This window comes from Amia ocellicauda, chromosome 17 (genome assembly GCF_036373705.1).
Source record: "Amia ocellicauda isolate fAmiCal2 chromosome 17, fAmiCal2.hap1, whole genome shotgun sequence".
NCBI lineage: Eukaryota > Metazoa > Chordata > Actinopteri > Amiiformes > Amiidae > Amia > Amia ocellicauda.
In genome coordinates this window covers 7,939,346-7,955,122 of record NC_089866.1, presented here as the reverse complement: position 1 = coordinate 7,955,122, position 15,777 = coordinate 7,939,346, and the positions used below count along the sequence as shown (strand labels likewise).

General features: G+C 40.2%; 1 protein-coding gene across 2 annotated transcripts in view; it reads right to left on the bottom strand.

Annotated features, from left to right (window-relative positions):
* septin12 (septin 12) overlaps positions 1-15,777 on the bottom strand; it is an 80,970-nt gene that overhangs the window by 43,269 nt on the left and 21,924 nt on the right. Inside the window, exon 1 of one of the 2 annotated variants that reach the window (XM_066690246.1) lies at positions 828-916. The exons of the other annotated variant lie outside the window; for it this stretch is intronic. Within the exon in view, the coding sequence (XP_066546343.1) occupies positions 828-831 (4 nt within the window). The 5' untranslated portion in view covers positions 832-916. Of the gene's footprint in view, positions 1-827; positions 917-15,777 lie in introns of those variants that run through there. 2 annotated transcript variants of the gene reach the window in all.

Genomic DNA, 15,777 nt, shown 5'->3' with positions numbered 1-15,777 from the left:
GGTGGTATGAGCCTTGGCAGGTAGGGACTGGGAAACCTTAAACAGGAAGAGAGCCCAGGTGAAAAGTCTGATGTTCCTGACAGAAGCCACTGACGTCCAATCTGAGCCTTGCTAATCCCTCTCCGCATACCATTCCTCAGATCTGGAGGCCCCTGTCACACAAGCAGGATAAACGATTCATCTTCAGGTCTCCCCGGGCAGACAGACGCTTTGACAGAGCACAAGGGGGTGAATTTCCCCAAGTAGATCATATGAAAGCAGAATAATGATGTGGGAACTGACTGCCCAGCAAAATCCACATTAGTTTGCTGAATTAGCAACGAACGCAAACAGTTTATTCACTGGCTGCCTTTATCGTCCCCTTCTGAACTTTAAATCAATGGTTTGTTACATTGTGGTTGAGTTGTCTTTAAGCAAAACAAAATTAACTGGTTACTTCTAACCGAGTACCCTTACTGCACTGTTTATCATGTGGAGTAAATATTTACTGCAGGAGCTTACGAAGGACCTGGTTAACAAATTATGTCAGAACCCTTCTACTGACTTTACGTAGGACACCAATATTATTATTAATAATAATAATAATAATAATAATAATAATAATAATAATATTATTATTAATAGCTGAGGATAAGTCAGCACAATATTTCAATAAAATAAAATACTGATAGTGAATCACTTTTGAGCCAAATACATAAAACATACAAACAACGTAATACAACACTTGCCAACTGGTTCACACACCGTGAAAGGGATCTCGGTCAACAGTTGAAGTGCTAAGTACTGCAGTGTGATTTCCAGGCTCTCAGCAACACACAGCCACTCACCCATTAATCCGAGACAGAGACCCCGTGCTGAGGAGACCCTCGGTGACGCTTGTTGCTCCCGATGCCTACAGGAGAACTATTGTGCGTCTTTTGCAACAGCGGCAACACATTAAAGTGCTTCTTTGCACTATGCAGTTGAAAAAACACCCCCCCCCACCCCCCGGAGAAAGGGAAAGCCACAGCAGGAAACGGCAAATCCGTGTAGGGCTGTTAGTGCAGGGAGGAAGAGAGGGCCAGGCAACAGGACGCTCACACAGTCCACATTAACCCCACACACTCACTCCTCTCACATGCCTACTGCTGCTGGGGGGAGAAACTCTTCTTCAAACCACAAGCAAAACCAAAACACTGAATCAATACCTCTGACTCATAATGAAGTAAAACCATTTTTATTAAAGCAAGTCGTATATAACAATCAGTGCCTACAAAGCATTCCCTGTATTTAATTACGATGTGCGTTTCAATCTGACTAATCTCATCATCCTAGAAGTCAAAACTGATGGAGTCCAACTCAGTTTGAAGCTAAAATACTTGACGTTTACTTCGCCTCAACCTTCAGGCACTGTTACAGAGCAGTGGGAACAGAGTAGTGACAGACTTGTCTTCTCAAGTCCAAAACCACGGCCCCGTGCCCTATTTACTGCTCCACTGGGTGAAGAACGGGGGACTGAGCGCAGCGAAGCAGGCAGTGGAGGCCAGGCTTGAACTTTCATCCATGATCTTGTGCATGTACTGAATTCCAACACCAATTGGCGACCCCTCCACTGTATCTGTGCGGCAGGAAGCAGCGGGCCGTGAGAGTTAACAAGAGGAGGGACGGTCTCTGCAGGAAGCGCGGACAACGCTCGGTGCTTGTGTCAAAGAGGAAATCTTTTCTTTGCATCCCCCTCCCTTCCAAAGTCTTCCCCCAGCCCCACCAGCCCCTACTACCCAGCCCAAGGGAAGGCCTTCTCAACTAGGAAAATAATGCCATATTATTTACCGATCAGTATACCGATCTTCATGTCTGTGGTTTAACTGATCAGAAAACAGGTCACCCTCCTATCGTTTTAATGGCAACCAAGGCAAAGTAAAGGAATACAACGACATGTTTTCTGCTGTTTTCATTAACACCAGACAAAAGACATACTAAATTTGGAAAACAATTATTAAAACAGGAAGGGAGTTTGTATTTCAAATAAAAATAATTTAAGGAACTATTGAAAAACAATTTTACCTATTAAACATTCACATGTGTATGTAAATAGGCAAACATACTACAGGTATATTTTATAAGTCACAGAGGCTTTCATCAGTATTTAACATGCCCAGTCAGACACAGAGTCTACAGACCCAGGCCAGTTTATTCCTGTTAGCTCGGCAATAACTTCATTTGTTCACACTGAATATTCTGAAATGGATTTCAAAATGGCATACCAGCCAATATCCTTAAAAATAAATTTGTTTCTGATGTTTCTTAACCGCACTTGAAATATGACAAGAACTTCAAATATGTTACAGAGACAGTAAGACAAACCCGCAAGCAAGTTAAACTAAATAAATATATATATTTCATTAACTTGTCAAAAATAATGTACTTTCCTTGAAGAATGTCAGACGATACCAAGTGTCAAGATATAAACGCCACACGTAAATCAGGAAAGATTTAGATCACGTTTCTTCTGTCTGAAGAGGAAAAACAATTTGGATTGTTGAGGTTAAAATTCAACTTTTGGTCACTCACTTAAGCAATTGTTTTACTTCTTAAGTCTTCCAGTTATGATCCTTTACCCACAATTATATTCTATCTGTGGACAATGGCCTCTATGCCCTATACACACTTGGGCTATTGCCCAATACATTATTTTCAGCATGAGCAAGATTGTGTAATTTGATGTCGAACTCTCCAATGCAGGCAGAATCGAGTTACATTTCTGTACAGGACTCTTCCCTGCATGTGACAAACACGCTGCACTATGCAAGTCCATGTATGGAAGGGGATTCTAGGGAATTATGGGAAAGAGTAATTAATTAACCTCTTAAATATCATTGACACATTTTCATATCTCATTGGTATGTGTAAGCAGATAGGTCTATTTCCCAGGTCTACAAGTTTCAAATCCTACTAATCTTGTCTCTTAACATACAGGTCTGCACTGGTTTTAAAACACAAATATGTCCTCTCTTTATAATAAATTAGATATTCAAAATTAATAAATAACTTGGCATACGCTGGATGGTTGAAGAAAACTGCATATATTCAACAAAGAATTGGAACTGAGAATAATGGGTTTCGTGAAATTAAACAAACATTGGCAATATAAAGACTTAACTTGCGGATTAAATTAAATATAGCTGCTGCCCCTCGAATGGATTAATCAGAGTTCGTCATTAGAGCAAAGGCATGAAAATAGAATTCCCATTCTGGACTGGCTTCCTATTTTAAGAGCTACTGGGAACACATGAAACCAGTAGCACCCAGCTCCCATGCATTTTCCCACCCGAATGACATGGGTAATTCTGGGAGATACGTTATTCTCCGATTTACAGACGTGTCACATGGAAATCCTGCGAAAGCCGAACAGCTCCGCCAGTCCCCTGCGCAGCAGCCCAGCCGTGCAGAAGCTTCTCAATATCTGTCCAAACATGCAGCCAGGATTTGAGACAGACGGCTACAAATACACAGCCGAGTCCGAGTACTTCTTCTCACGCAGGTCGTGCTAATGGAGCACGAGCTCCCCGCCACCCCCAACGATTTTCTGTCGAGAAGTAAGAACTAGGGACAATAACTGGGTTGTGTCCGCACCTGAGCTGTGTGAAACGGGAACACGATTCCGTTATTAAAGAAGAGCGCTGAGCAGATGACAATACAACCCAGCAGGTCCAGGTCTTCTATAATAAGCAACCCATGCTCAGTCCAATAAAACTGAGCTTCACTGTCAGTCATTTAACACATCATTGCACTAAACACACACGCGTTGGAATTTGCAAAGGAAACACATTTCTTAGTGATGACTATGTATATTACCTGGAAAAGTTCACCCACACATTTATACTTACCTGTAAGCAGAATAGAGCCAAGCCAGGCTTTATCTGTCTCTCTCGCTCTCTCTCTCTCTCTTACTCAGCTGTTTTTATGCACGTCAGATGTCTACTCCTGTCCAATAAGCATCAATGACTTCAATCTAGTTCTCTCTAAATTAAGACTCACAAGAGGGCAGGCTGGTATCCAGTACAGTATCTCCGAGGCAAGGCAGGTGGTGCAGGGGGTTGTGTCAGCTCAGACAGATATGTCGAGAGCAGCTCTGAGCAGAATCCATGTTTACAGGGCATATTGCCGTCTAATAGCAGCAATTAAATGGAGTTCTCACTAACTCTGATCTACAGCACCAGAATATTACACACACACACACACACACAGTGCACAATACTGAGGAGAAGGGATTGGGTATAGGCAAGATGGCACATGAACAGCAAGGTAAACAGCAAAGCAAAAGCACAGCACAAGAGACAGTCTAGACAACCATAGAGGTATCGATTTGCTCTTTTACCAGACACAGAGATATTATAAATGGAGTCGTGAAAAACAATCTGTGAGGCTGGCATCACTTTAAAATAGCTCAACTTTAACTTTTATATCCTTGTTCTTCGACTTGCATGTGCCATACTTGGAAAACGTCTGACTGAATCCATTCCACGACTTAGTGCTGCTGCCACCTAGCGGCCACACACCACAAACCTAGCACCGGCTGTAAAACCATAACCGATGGACTTTTTAGGAGCTGACAGAAGGATTCTTCTTGAGGATTAGGGAGAAGGATTAGTCTTAATGGATTTTACACAGGGAAAAGTAAAGGACGCAATAATTAACATGGTGTATAATGTACTTAGACTGCACAACATTCTCCACAGTGTGCAGGAGTGCCCTCGGGCGGCTCACGTTGTGTGTTCACATGCAAACTGCTGGCTGTCTAGTCCCGAGTAAACAATGTTGCCTGGTGATGCCGGACGATGTCTCTCGATGGCACAGCTGCTCAGCAAGGTGTTGCAAAGGGAATCTGGTTGTGTGCTTTGTCCGGGTGATGTCTTATCTCGCTAGGGAATAAAGCCATATCACTTTAATCTACACTTCGGCAATGTATTATATTGTATCGTAGGTGTATTGAAGTTAGGTAGTTGTATGTCTTTATTTCTATGGATGTGATCAGTCTTGAATGGTCTCTGCTTATATATATGGTTGTTTTTGTGCTGCACCAGAACAAATATCCTCAGTCTTTTTATTGACTGAATGGCAATAAATTAATCTATCTATGCAAGTGAGCATTCAATTGGCCTCAAATGGTCAAAATCCACCAGCAACAAATCTGAAACAATCATCTCCTTATTCAAACATAAAATAAAACGAATCTGATATTGGCCAGCAAGTTTTCACCGCAGCCACAAGGATCTTGATCTTCATTAATCTAAATTTACGGGATGAAGAAGCTATAGAAATCCTAAATGGAATGACATGGGAATCATATTTGAAGTAAACAAATAAATTGGATTTATTTAGCAAAATATAAAACACTGCACCTTTATGTATATAAATAAAGCATTTTAAAAAGCAAGCAACTACAAGAACTACAGCTAAATAAGTCTCCATGTTGGTCAAAAACATAAAGAATGAAATTATTTTACATGTAATTGGCTAAATCTAATGTGTAATGAAAGACACACACGAGAAGATGATGTTTTGCGGGATTATTTGATCAGATCGGCCCCCGCTGACATCTCTGACTATCGTGGCTGTTGAGGCCTGTCCCTGTTTACACCAAGTGTTGATTTATTTCGAGGGTGAGTCACTCTCTGGAATGCACTTCGTAATTTATATCTAAAAACGTTTTTGAAAAGGGGGGGGGAAATATGTAACGCGAAAAAGAAAAGTGCACATCTGTCTGTAACTCATCTAACAACCTGTATGCGAGAGCTCTGTACCGAGCCTCGAGGCTATACGTGGTGCAAGAGCAGCAACATATTACAGATACAAAACAAAAAAGGAAAACATTAACTTTATTGAATTAAGCCGAATTGATCAATAACATCTGTTGACATGTATACGATTGATCAATCTGCATTATGAAAATAATTAATTATACACATATAAGGAGTGTTTATTTTCTTAATCTGAAAAGATACAGTACTGCGCGCCCTTCTCCCAATGCTAATTAGTTTAATGATTGCTGGTTCATTTTTGCACAGCTTGTTTTATTGCGTTTACATGTTTTTTATAAACTTTCTGGATATCCCTTCTCTTTGACCCTGCCAAGTTTTTAACTTTGTGGTTTGTTTGTTTAGCAGGGAGCACATCTGGTATCTGACCTATATTTCCTCGAGTTCATGCCAGCGATTAAGAAGGCCACAAGAGCTACATCATGTTTCCAGTGTGTGCGTTTATGTGTGTGGTTTGGGGGGGGGGGGGGGGGTCTACACATGGGTGGGACTAGTGCATTGAGAGGTGAAGAGGATCCTTCTCTTCATTCAAGAAGCGAAGGGAGGGCTCGAGTCAGGTCCCTCAACCCTCAGTATCAACCACACCATTCTGTGAAGTTAGCGTCAAGTGCTTTTTCAGTTTTATGAGGTTCTTTTAAGAGGTATGTGATGGTACAAGACCGACTACTCGTCATGCCTGTGGGCTCCCGCATGACAGTCAGCCAGAGAGTCAGGACACATTTAGATTTTTTTTTTTTCCCCGTCTCTTGGTCAGCTGTGTCAACTCGCACCCCGGCAAGCAATTTAAAAGACTGAAATCAGACACCCAAACGGAAGCGTTCAGGGGCTTCCCAGTGAGAGATGCTGTTTTAGGAACTTTCTATTTTCAGGTGACATTTTTGGGGTCACATTCACTCCACTGTGTGGGAACTAATGTGTCACAGTGGGGTAGAACATATTTTTAAATGTACTTTAACCAAGCCTCTTCACACCACAATATGACAGCATTTATGCTTTCATGCAGCTTAGGCTACCAATTATCCTATACTTCCTTGACAGATTTAAAGGTTACGGAAATAACGACTGGAGGACACAAACGAATGCTTTGTTTACGACGTGGTTTCGGTCGTATCTCGTCTTCGTCCAATCCCTGTGGGAAAAGCTGAGAAAGTCGTCACTATTTTCAGGCCATAGATTGTGCGCCTGCCAGTCTCGCATCAAGACCCACTGCAAGCAAGAGCAGCTCAACGGCTCCTAACAAACTGATCACGGCGACATTCTTTCATACTTCTTTGCAGGGTTTTCCAGTATGTAGATCAGCATTAGCTAAGTGTTTTTAATGTTTAAACTGCGAGAGGATTATTAATGGAAACCTTATGTTCCACTCAAAGTGTTGAGGGAATAGAGCAGAGCTCCACTTTGCCCTTTTTTTTTTTTCTTGTCCCCCCTGGGCACTATTTTTCAGTGTTAGTAACTGGAGGAGTTCCAACTGCACAAGTCTCCAATATTTCATCCAACATTATTCAGCTGCTCTGTGCCGCTGCCTTTTGAATATATTTAGTACATGGTTTCCAACAGAATGCCTGGGTTTAAAGCCAAACTGTATTTCTGTTGAGTGAGTTTGGGCGAAGATGATGGGCGTTCAGCCAGCATGTCCAGGTCAATGTGAAAGGCTCTAGCCACCCTGGTGCAAAGTTATGGTGTGAGGAAATAAAGTCAATGATTAGCAGTTCATAACTACACCCACCCCCACATTCCAGCTGCTGTTTGGAAAAGGAAGGGGCTGCAGTTGTTCTAGAGCAATATATTAAAAACCAAAAAAAGTTATCAAAGTGGTTTCGGTATAATTTATAATTCTATAACAGAAAGTAGTTAATCCTTAATTATAAGGACTTCCCCACTTGAAACACTTTTTTTCCCCTTCCCATGAGCAAAAATAGCAGAGCGTACCAATACAATCTATTTCCACTGAACCGCAGTATGGCCAGGTTTGGTCAAGGACCCATGGTTGTCTTTGTAAAAACAATAACAGGATCCTGTATCCAGATGCACCGTATCCATCGGGCCACAGACGAGCAGGAGTATCCCTTACATAGTTCGTTCCTGGCTGTGAGCCGAACTGATGTGGAGTTCTTTCCACAAAGCAGAAAGAAAATAAATATAATCGACAAACAGCAGATGATCCCTATCTTATCAGACACTTCTGCGCTCTCAGAGATCATCTACAATTCTTATCTTGGGGCAATAGGCCAAATGCACACCCTTCTTGCAATTCCAGACTTTCCAAAATATCAGTATCTCTCCTATTGATAATAAAATACACACACTGCCATTCAAAAGGTTAATTTATACATTGTTTGTAATCATATTCATAATCTAGTTTTTTCCAATAGTAGTAGTAATAGTAGTACTAGTATAGGTTTAGTTTTAATTAACAATTATGAACATAATTGACAAAAAGCCAAAGTTCAGAACATAAGTTACTTTTAGACTTCCTTAGTTAAATAACTGGACGGTGCAACCTTTTAAACCAGTAGAAATCGTGGGACCTCAAAAGATTTAAATTTTCTTTTCAATTTTCTTCCCATCATCCTTTGGAGCCCAAATCAACAAACATCCAAGAGAACCAGAATGTTTCCAGTCCACAGTAATGAAGAGGAATAAAATTACATGATATAATAATTCCGAATGTATTCAATCTCCAGCTCAAAATTAGAGGTGGAGGGGGATAATCATTATGACTTATACATCAGTTTATGTGAACTTTATTACCAGATGCTTCTAATCCAAACCATTTACATAAACACAGATGCTCTGAGTTTCTGAAGTGCTGTGTGTTGCAGTCTGTGTTGACGAAAACAGCTGCTTAAATGTGCTCTTAACTCTATAATTAATAAAAACCTTCTAGTTAAGCAACGTTTCTGGCAGATTACGGGAAAGTCCCTCTGACTTCAGCCTTTAGTTATTAAGATTAATAATTGAGCCCTAATGGAGAGAAACTTCATACCAGAGAGGTGAGTTAGCCTATATACCCACTCCAGCCCCAAACACTACCTTGACGCTTGGTAGCGAATTCATTTTTCAAAGGTGTTTATGCAAGATTGTGCTTTCTCGTGTGCTGGTATTCGTTCTAGACACCCACAGGCTTCCTGCTAACATGCAACTTTTGAGTGCAACACAGAAAAATGTAAATTAATCAAAACCACTTGATGAATTAATTACGATCCGCGGGATCTCTTGCTTTCTTTTTCTGTGTTTTATGGGGGGTGGGAGGGTTGGCTGTTTTTATATAAGTGACATTTGGAAATTCAGCAGAGTTAGATATGGCTGTCATCTAAACAAATTAAGAGAATATGTCCAGAATCCACACTACATTCATAACGAGGCCATCCAAAATGGGCCAAGAAACCGACTTCTTGAGCAGCAATCATTGTCATTTATGGAACTGAACAGGCAGAAGTGAAAGAAACAGTCAATGGGCAAAGGTTTCAGGTATCTTCACAGGTCTATGATTCATGCTTATGGAAACAAACCTGCAGAATTCAAAAGTAATTCAAGGAAAGCGAGATGGTTAATTAATTGGCACCGACAACAACTGATGATAGGTGTTATTAAAGTGGAATAAACAAACGTGGTCTCAATAGTGGGAGAACAAAAATAACTTCAGATTTCAGCTCCTCTGAAGAATCCCTCCCCGTCAGGGAGCCATACATCAAAACTAACACCACATTTATCACTAACTGTTTCACATCTATCCCCTGGATTTATAGATCCACAAGATAGCTTTAAAAAGCCAGAACACAGCTGCACATTTTTTTTTTTTTTTTTTTTTTGTGATTGCAGAGGGGAATAATAACATTTAAACTTGCGGTTATCATGCAAAATTCTGTATGATCATCCCAAATGAAAATGCAAGCGAGATGCCTTACTGTTCAAGCCTGCAAGCTGTTCCCATGGAATGCATACCGGTGTGTTAAGATATGAAACGGTTGGATATATCATGCGCTCAGATGTATGACTTTTTAATATTGTAACTTTAGCTTTGGAATCATCCCAACAGTTCGTCTCCTCGCACAAGGATTCGTTTGTTTCTTTCTATACTCAATTATCCACTACCAAATGGTGCTACGCTGTTGTTAATTTGGGTTTCCCCTCAGGGTATATGAAATACACTGAACAGAGTTTTTATTTTTATTTAAAATGTTTAAATAAAGCGCGGCATCAAGCTGGGTACCTACTGTCCCATCCCACCGGCTCTCCTGCTCCAGAGACTCATTACACTCAAAGTAGCACAATGGGACATCCCTATAAAAGCTGGATAGGCTGAAATAGCCCTGCGTTACAATAGCTCTTCTGTAGAAGCACAATGATATCTAGTATCCAGGCTGTTGGTAGTGATGGGGGATCTATAATGGTAAGGCTCTTAAAAAAACAATACATCTCTGTTCAAAAAATGATCATGTACTAAACTCAGGTCATGTGAAACTCTGAACTGAATTACTAATTTGGTCCAATATAACCTTAAAATACAAAATGTGCACATTTTAAATGAAGTAGGAGATTCTTAATGAAGCTTCGACTGCTACGGAGCAGGAAACTATTTTCCAAAAAGGTCTAATTAAGCCAGTTCTTACTTCAATCAAGGCTTTAATTATATAACTGAGCTCAGCTGGAAGGAAAAGCAGCTGATGTGGACTGGTCTACAACTGGAAAGCTCTGGTTTAGGTTTTTAAAACTGCAGGAACAAGGCTGCGTGTCTGAAACGAATCCAAGTGAAAAAGAGGCCACAGACAACAGGGTGAGTCAACAGGTAAAAAACCATTTCATCCGTCTGTTTTTTAAAAACAAATTAAGTAGAGGTTTAACAAGGGGTCAATGTATGACTCTTACAACACAAACAGCACTTGGTACACCTGCCTATAATTTTACATGACTCAGGTTGTCATGCTTCTGACTGATTTAAAACGTATATATTATTTTGCGTGAAAATTGTATACTTACGATTCCAAGCAACCTAATTTCTTGATATAAATTGATTTGTAAACTTAACAGCCATTTATGTTCCCAATTTATGTTCTATTAAAAAAAGCACATGATAACAGATTTCTTGTAAATGCCAGGGTTAAGGGTGTATCTTACATTTTATGACTGTACGAAAGAATGAATGTTTCTGGCGGACTTAGGAAACATGTTTATCTTCATGTTACATACAAAACCAACATAAGCCTGCTATGTAAGCACACAGTCATTGTAGGTTTACTAAAGAGTAAAATGGCACACCGCATCAACAGGTGTTTAAAATCATTGAAACAGATCACCTAAACTATACAAATAAATGATTTGAGAGAGAGAGTGAAAAAAGATCAAACCTGAATTTGATGCCATAGAATAGAGACTATAATTTAAGCAGGACAGAATTCTTTGATCAACGTTAGAAAACAAATCAATATGTGGGTCCGTTTTGACATAAAACTAGAGCTAAATTAGACTGCAGAGCTGTCACAACAATATCCCGAGGATAGAGTATTCTCGTCACTCTGCACAGATTCCCATTAAGGTGTACATATTTTAGGGATTAACCATGAGTACTCCTCCGATCATAACAAACAGAACTCCGTGCCGAAAGAGAACTAAAGAAAAGTGACTCACAGCTCTGGAATGAAGCTCCAACAAGCTGCAACTAAAAGGCCTAACTTAGGTGGTGTTTAACCTGGGCTAATACGAACATGAGCGACAGTGCTGTTGTAGTCTGACGACAGCGTTTCACTCTCTCACTTATAACAGTATAAACGCATGATCGAAACGCAATCTTATTGAGGTGCAACAGCTGTTCATTGATCCAGTTCAAATGTATAAAGAGAAAACCAGATACCTTTGAGACTCTGGGATAATTATCTTTGACACCTTTTGTAAAACTCCACAAGGCAAAGCAACTCCAGTGGGGACTGTCCAATAAAAAAGCATGTTTTTATCCTGTTATAGGGGCCTAATTATCCTACTGCTTAGAAGTTAAAAACAGGCAATGCTCATTTACAGCCATCTTCAATCTTTAGGCTGTAGACCTCTAGAAAAATTAAATGCTATGGCATCAGCTTTATATAACTGCCAACTTACATGAAATGTGCTCTTATCAACAGATCTTAATTTCACTTTCAGTCAATTATGTACTTACTCACTATCAGCCATGGATCTATATGTTGTGGAGTGGAGACACAGGTCACTGAGAGTATTAATGACCTCCTTAGTTGCCAGTCAACCATGACATCATCAAATCCCAAGAGGTCCTATTGTAAACCAAGATATACAGAGAAACCTCCCCAGTGAGAAGTCTATCTGGACTATAGCATGCTGACATTTCTGCCTGCTCGGAGCTCCATTAGGGCCCATACGAGATCTGGCCCTCTGCAGTAAGACTCAAGGATAGAAGTGATCCTGAGGTCCGTGCGGTTATTGGAAACTGAAACACAATCTGAAAATTGCTGAGGCAACTGCTTTAGATGACAGCGGCATAAGAAAACATTTGGAAAATAATTATATATCTTACCCCTTTCGCAGAAATAACATTTCCACATACAAGAGCAAACTGCTATTCTTCTGTATTAAAAACGCTAATCATACAATAGTTCTGCCAAGGCAAGATGAACGGTTAAGATTGGGGTCTGACTTTGTTCGGTTTCAAATTTACCATCAAACTATTTCGTAGATTCAGTAATTTGGTAATTAGGGACAGGAACAGGGTTGTAACACTTAAATCATTTTAAAAAGCTGAGCTCGGTTCCCACACCCTGACTACGCAGATGAATGACAGCTCAACTTGTTAATTAAATCGCCTATGATACGAGAATCGTTTGAGCCAAGGGTCCCAGAGGCAGAAATACTTTTTAACCAAGAAGAATCACTTCATGCCATTAAATAAGACTGTTTTTCCCATCTATTTTTTAATTATAGGGATTAATATGAGGTTTGTGTTCAGGCAGCTGTTTTCCGTTAAAAACTTGTCAATATACAGTACAAATATTTTCCTTATTTTTTTGTATACATTTCATAAAAGAGACTGCATCCTCGTTAAAAGAACGTTAAGCTCTACAACAGACTTCACCCTAAATGCTTATAAGGGGTTTTATGGAAACATTTCCTGAAAGCACTAAACCCTGTAAAACTGTAAAGTTTGTTTATGAAATACTGTCACTTGAATTAGTTTCTTCCTTGGTATAATAGCCTTATATTTATATGATGTCAAAAGGGAAGTGGTTTTAAAGGATACTGAAAAGCTTCTTTGACGTTGATTTACAATACATTACAGTATAAATAGAGAGCAGAGCCAAGCCCATTTCATTCACCCGCTCCTGGAGTTGCTTCCATTAAGCAAACCTGCTCAGAACGTCACATGTAGCACAAACAATTCATGCGAATTCATGACGGCAAAATCGAAAATTAAAGCCAACCAGAAACGGTAGGAAAGATGTCACTTCACATATAAATAAAACTTCACATAATATAAAAAACTTAGACCACTTAGTAGGGAGAGAACTAGAACATTTCCCATGAGCATGTTCACATAAAATACTAATTACCCGCAAAATAAAACAAAGCTAGGGAAAAACACTCCTGTTTCTCATATACGGCATGGTGTGAAAGTAATAAAACAATTTAATCCATCCAAGTTTGAAGTTCCATATCTTGAGGGGAACAATTGTGCGTGTACCGTCACAAAATTGCTCCATCCATTCTTAACCTTGACATGTGAAGAAATATGCCAAGTTAACAAACCAACATGAAAAATCAAGCATTCCAACTGATCTGAGAGTGAAGCGATCACAGTTTCTTCCTGAATAAGGTATTGTAGCCCTTCTCCTTTGAATACACACATTTTCTTGGCTACTGGCTGGGTGTAAGGATTAGCCCTCATAGTTAACTTCAAAAATATGTTTAAAGTGCTTTTCTGTCCAGGAAGAGAAAACGCACACTGTCTCGAATACATAATCCCAGCTAAACCTTGGAATGTTTTGTAATGCCGGGGTTTATCTGATGTACAAGACACTTCATACACGGATAGCTGCAATTCAGGTGCAATTTACTTGTGGCGACTCCATCCTGCAAAGCTCAAATCAAGATAGTCTGCCTCGCACACAACTGGAGCTCAGTGGCTGGAGTCGGGCACATAATGCTATGCAAAGCGGCGACTGGACACCATTTAAACATACTTTCGGAAACGACAGAGCGGATCAGTCTTGTCCACTGAGGGTGGTCCCGTCTCCAGCCCATCAATCAGGCCATGCCTCATTTATGATTCACCTTCATCTGTTCGAGTTACTCCATTTCTTGCTTTGTTTTTGTATTCTAAGTGCAGCAGATAGCTATTATCCCTGTTTGTGGTGTCTCGACCACCAAGTATGCCCAATCAAAGGCCTCCGCACTCGAGAGGCCACATACTGTACGAATGTAAATACTTTAAGTAATAATTTTCTTTTGAGAAATGTGTGGTTACAGACAGACAAAAACACACACACACACACACACACACACACACACACACACACACACACACAAAAGCTCCACATGGGAACAGGGTTTCCTGAAGGCAAGCCAAAATGGAGGGAAAAAAACAACATAATTGCAACGTAATGGGCATGAAAGCAAGAAAATTGTTCAGTTAAGGATTTCTTACAATGCTGAACTCTAGAGATGGGGTTAATAATGCCCTCAATGGATCATTTTCAAAAGTATTGTATTTGTGGTGCAATCTCCAAAACTGTGGCGGAATGCAGTCTGGTGCCGTGCAGTGCTTTTTGGGTGGTATTCGGAGACCAATACCTTTTTGTTACAGAGGCAACAGAAGAGCACTAATTAGAGCTCAGACAGAGTAAGCCGCAAAGCATGAATCCGGACGAGACTTTTCTTCAGGTCTGTAAGAGTTATTAGGTTATAATTCTGCAGGTCTTCTGGCTTTTATGAGGGAAATCTGCCCTGACGTGATCTTCGCACACCCTTCCTTCCATTAGCGGACAGAGATTTAAGCGCTCAAGCTGCTGCTTGTCTGACTGTCAAAATAAACATTTTGTTTTGAGGCCTTTTCCTGCCACAGACTTTACATCCACTATGCAACCCCCTTCAGTGGCAGAGATACACAAAACCTTATTGTCGATACGAATCCACGGCGGATAAAAGCAGCACGGTTGAAAGGATTCATGATTCGCATTTTTGGTTTGGAGAAATATTGAATTCAAATAGGTGCAACACAGTAAAATGTGGTGGTTTGCTTACGGTGGTTTCTTTAACTGGAAGTGAAGTTTTTTCAGTTTTGCAATTAAGTAAACTTAAAATGGCTTCCTCAATCAAAAACAAACAAAATGACTGAACACATTCTACTTCTGGACAATGGTGGATCATATCCCTGTAAAATGGAAACCAACTTCACTTACCTGTTACCAGTCATACAAGAGGACAGTTTGAGGAAATTATCTGATGTGAACTGAAGCTTTTTCTCATCACTGTCCCATGAAAAAGGTTCTTACAGGTTCTTTAGAAATGGATGGAATATGATCTGTTCATTTTTGCTTGGTTTTAGAAGAGGAACTTTGAACCTTCAAAAGCTAATAAATTCCAGATTAGTGATGAATGCAAATCACACACCCCTGTCCTGCTCCTGGAGGAGGGCTCCAAAGGATTAAATTACTGTTGTCTCCTCTCTCTCTCTCGTTCTCTTCAGCTGTACAATGTGTAAATGCAAGGGGTACCATTTACATTTTGGTAAGCATGGGAATATGGATGATGGGAGGTTTGCACATACAGTGTTCATAATCAAAAGGAAATGCATTCTTTGTATCTGAAGGGTTTTCCCTTTTCCTATAGATAAAAACAAACGCCGGTGAAGCTATAGTTTAACCCTTAGCACTGCCCAGCTCTGGTTTTGAGTGAAGTGTGAGGGACCCATTCCTTACATTAATTGCAGCCATTCACACATGCCTGCAAATTACAACACTGTCCTGTGAAAGCAGCC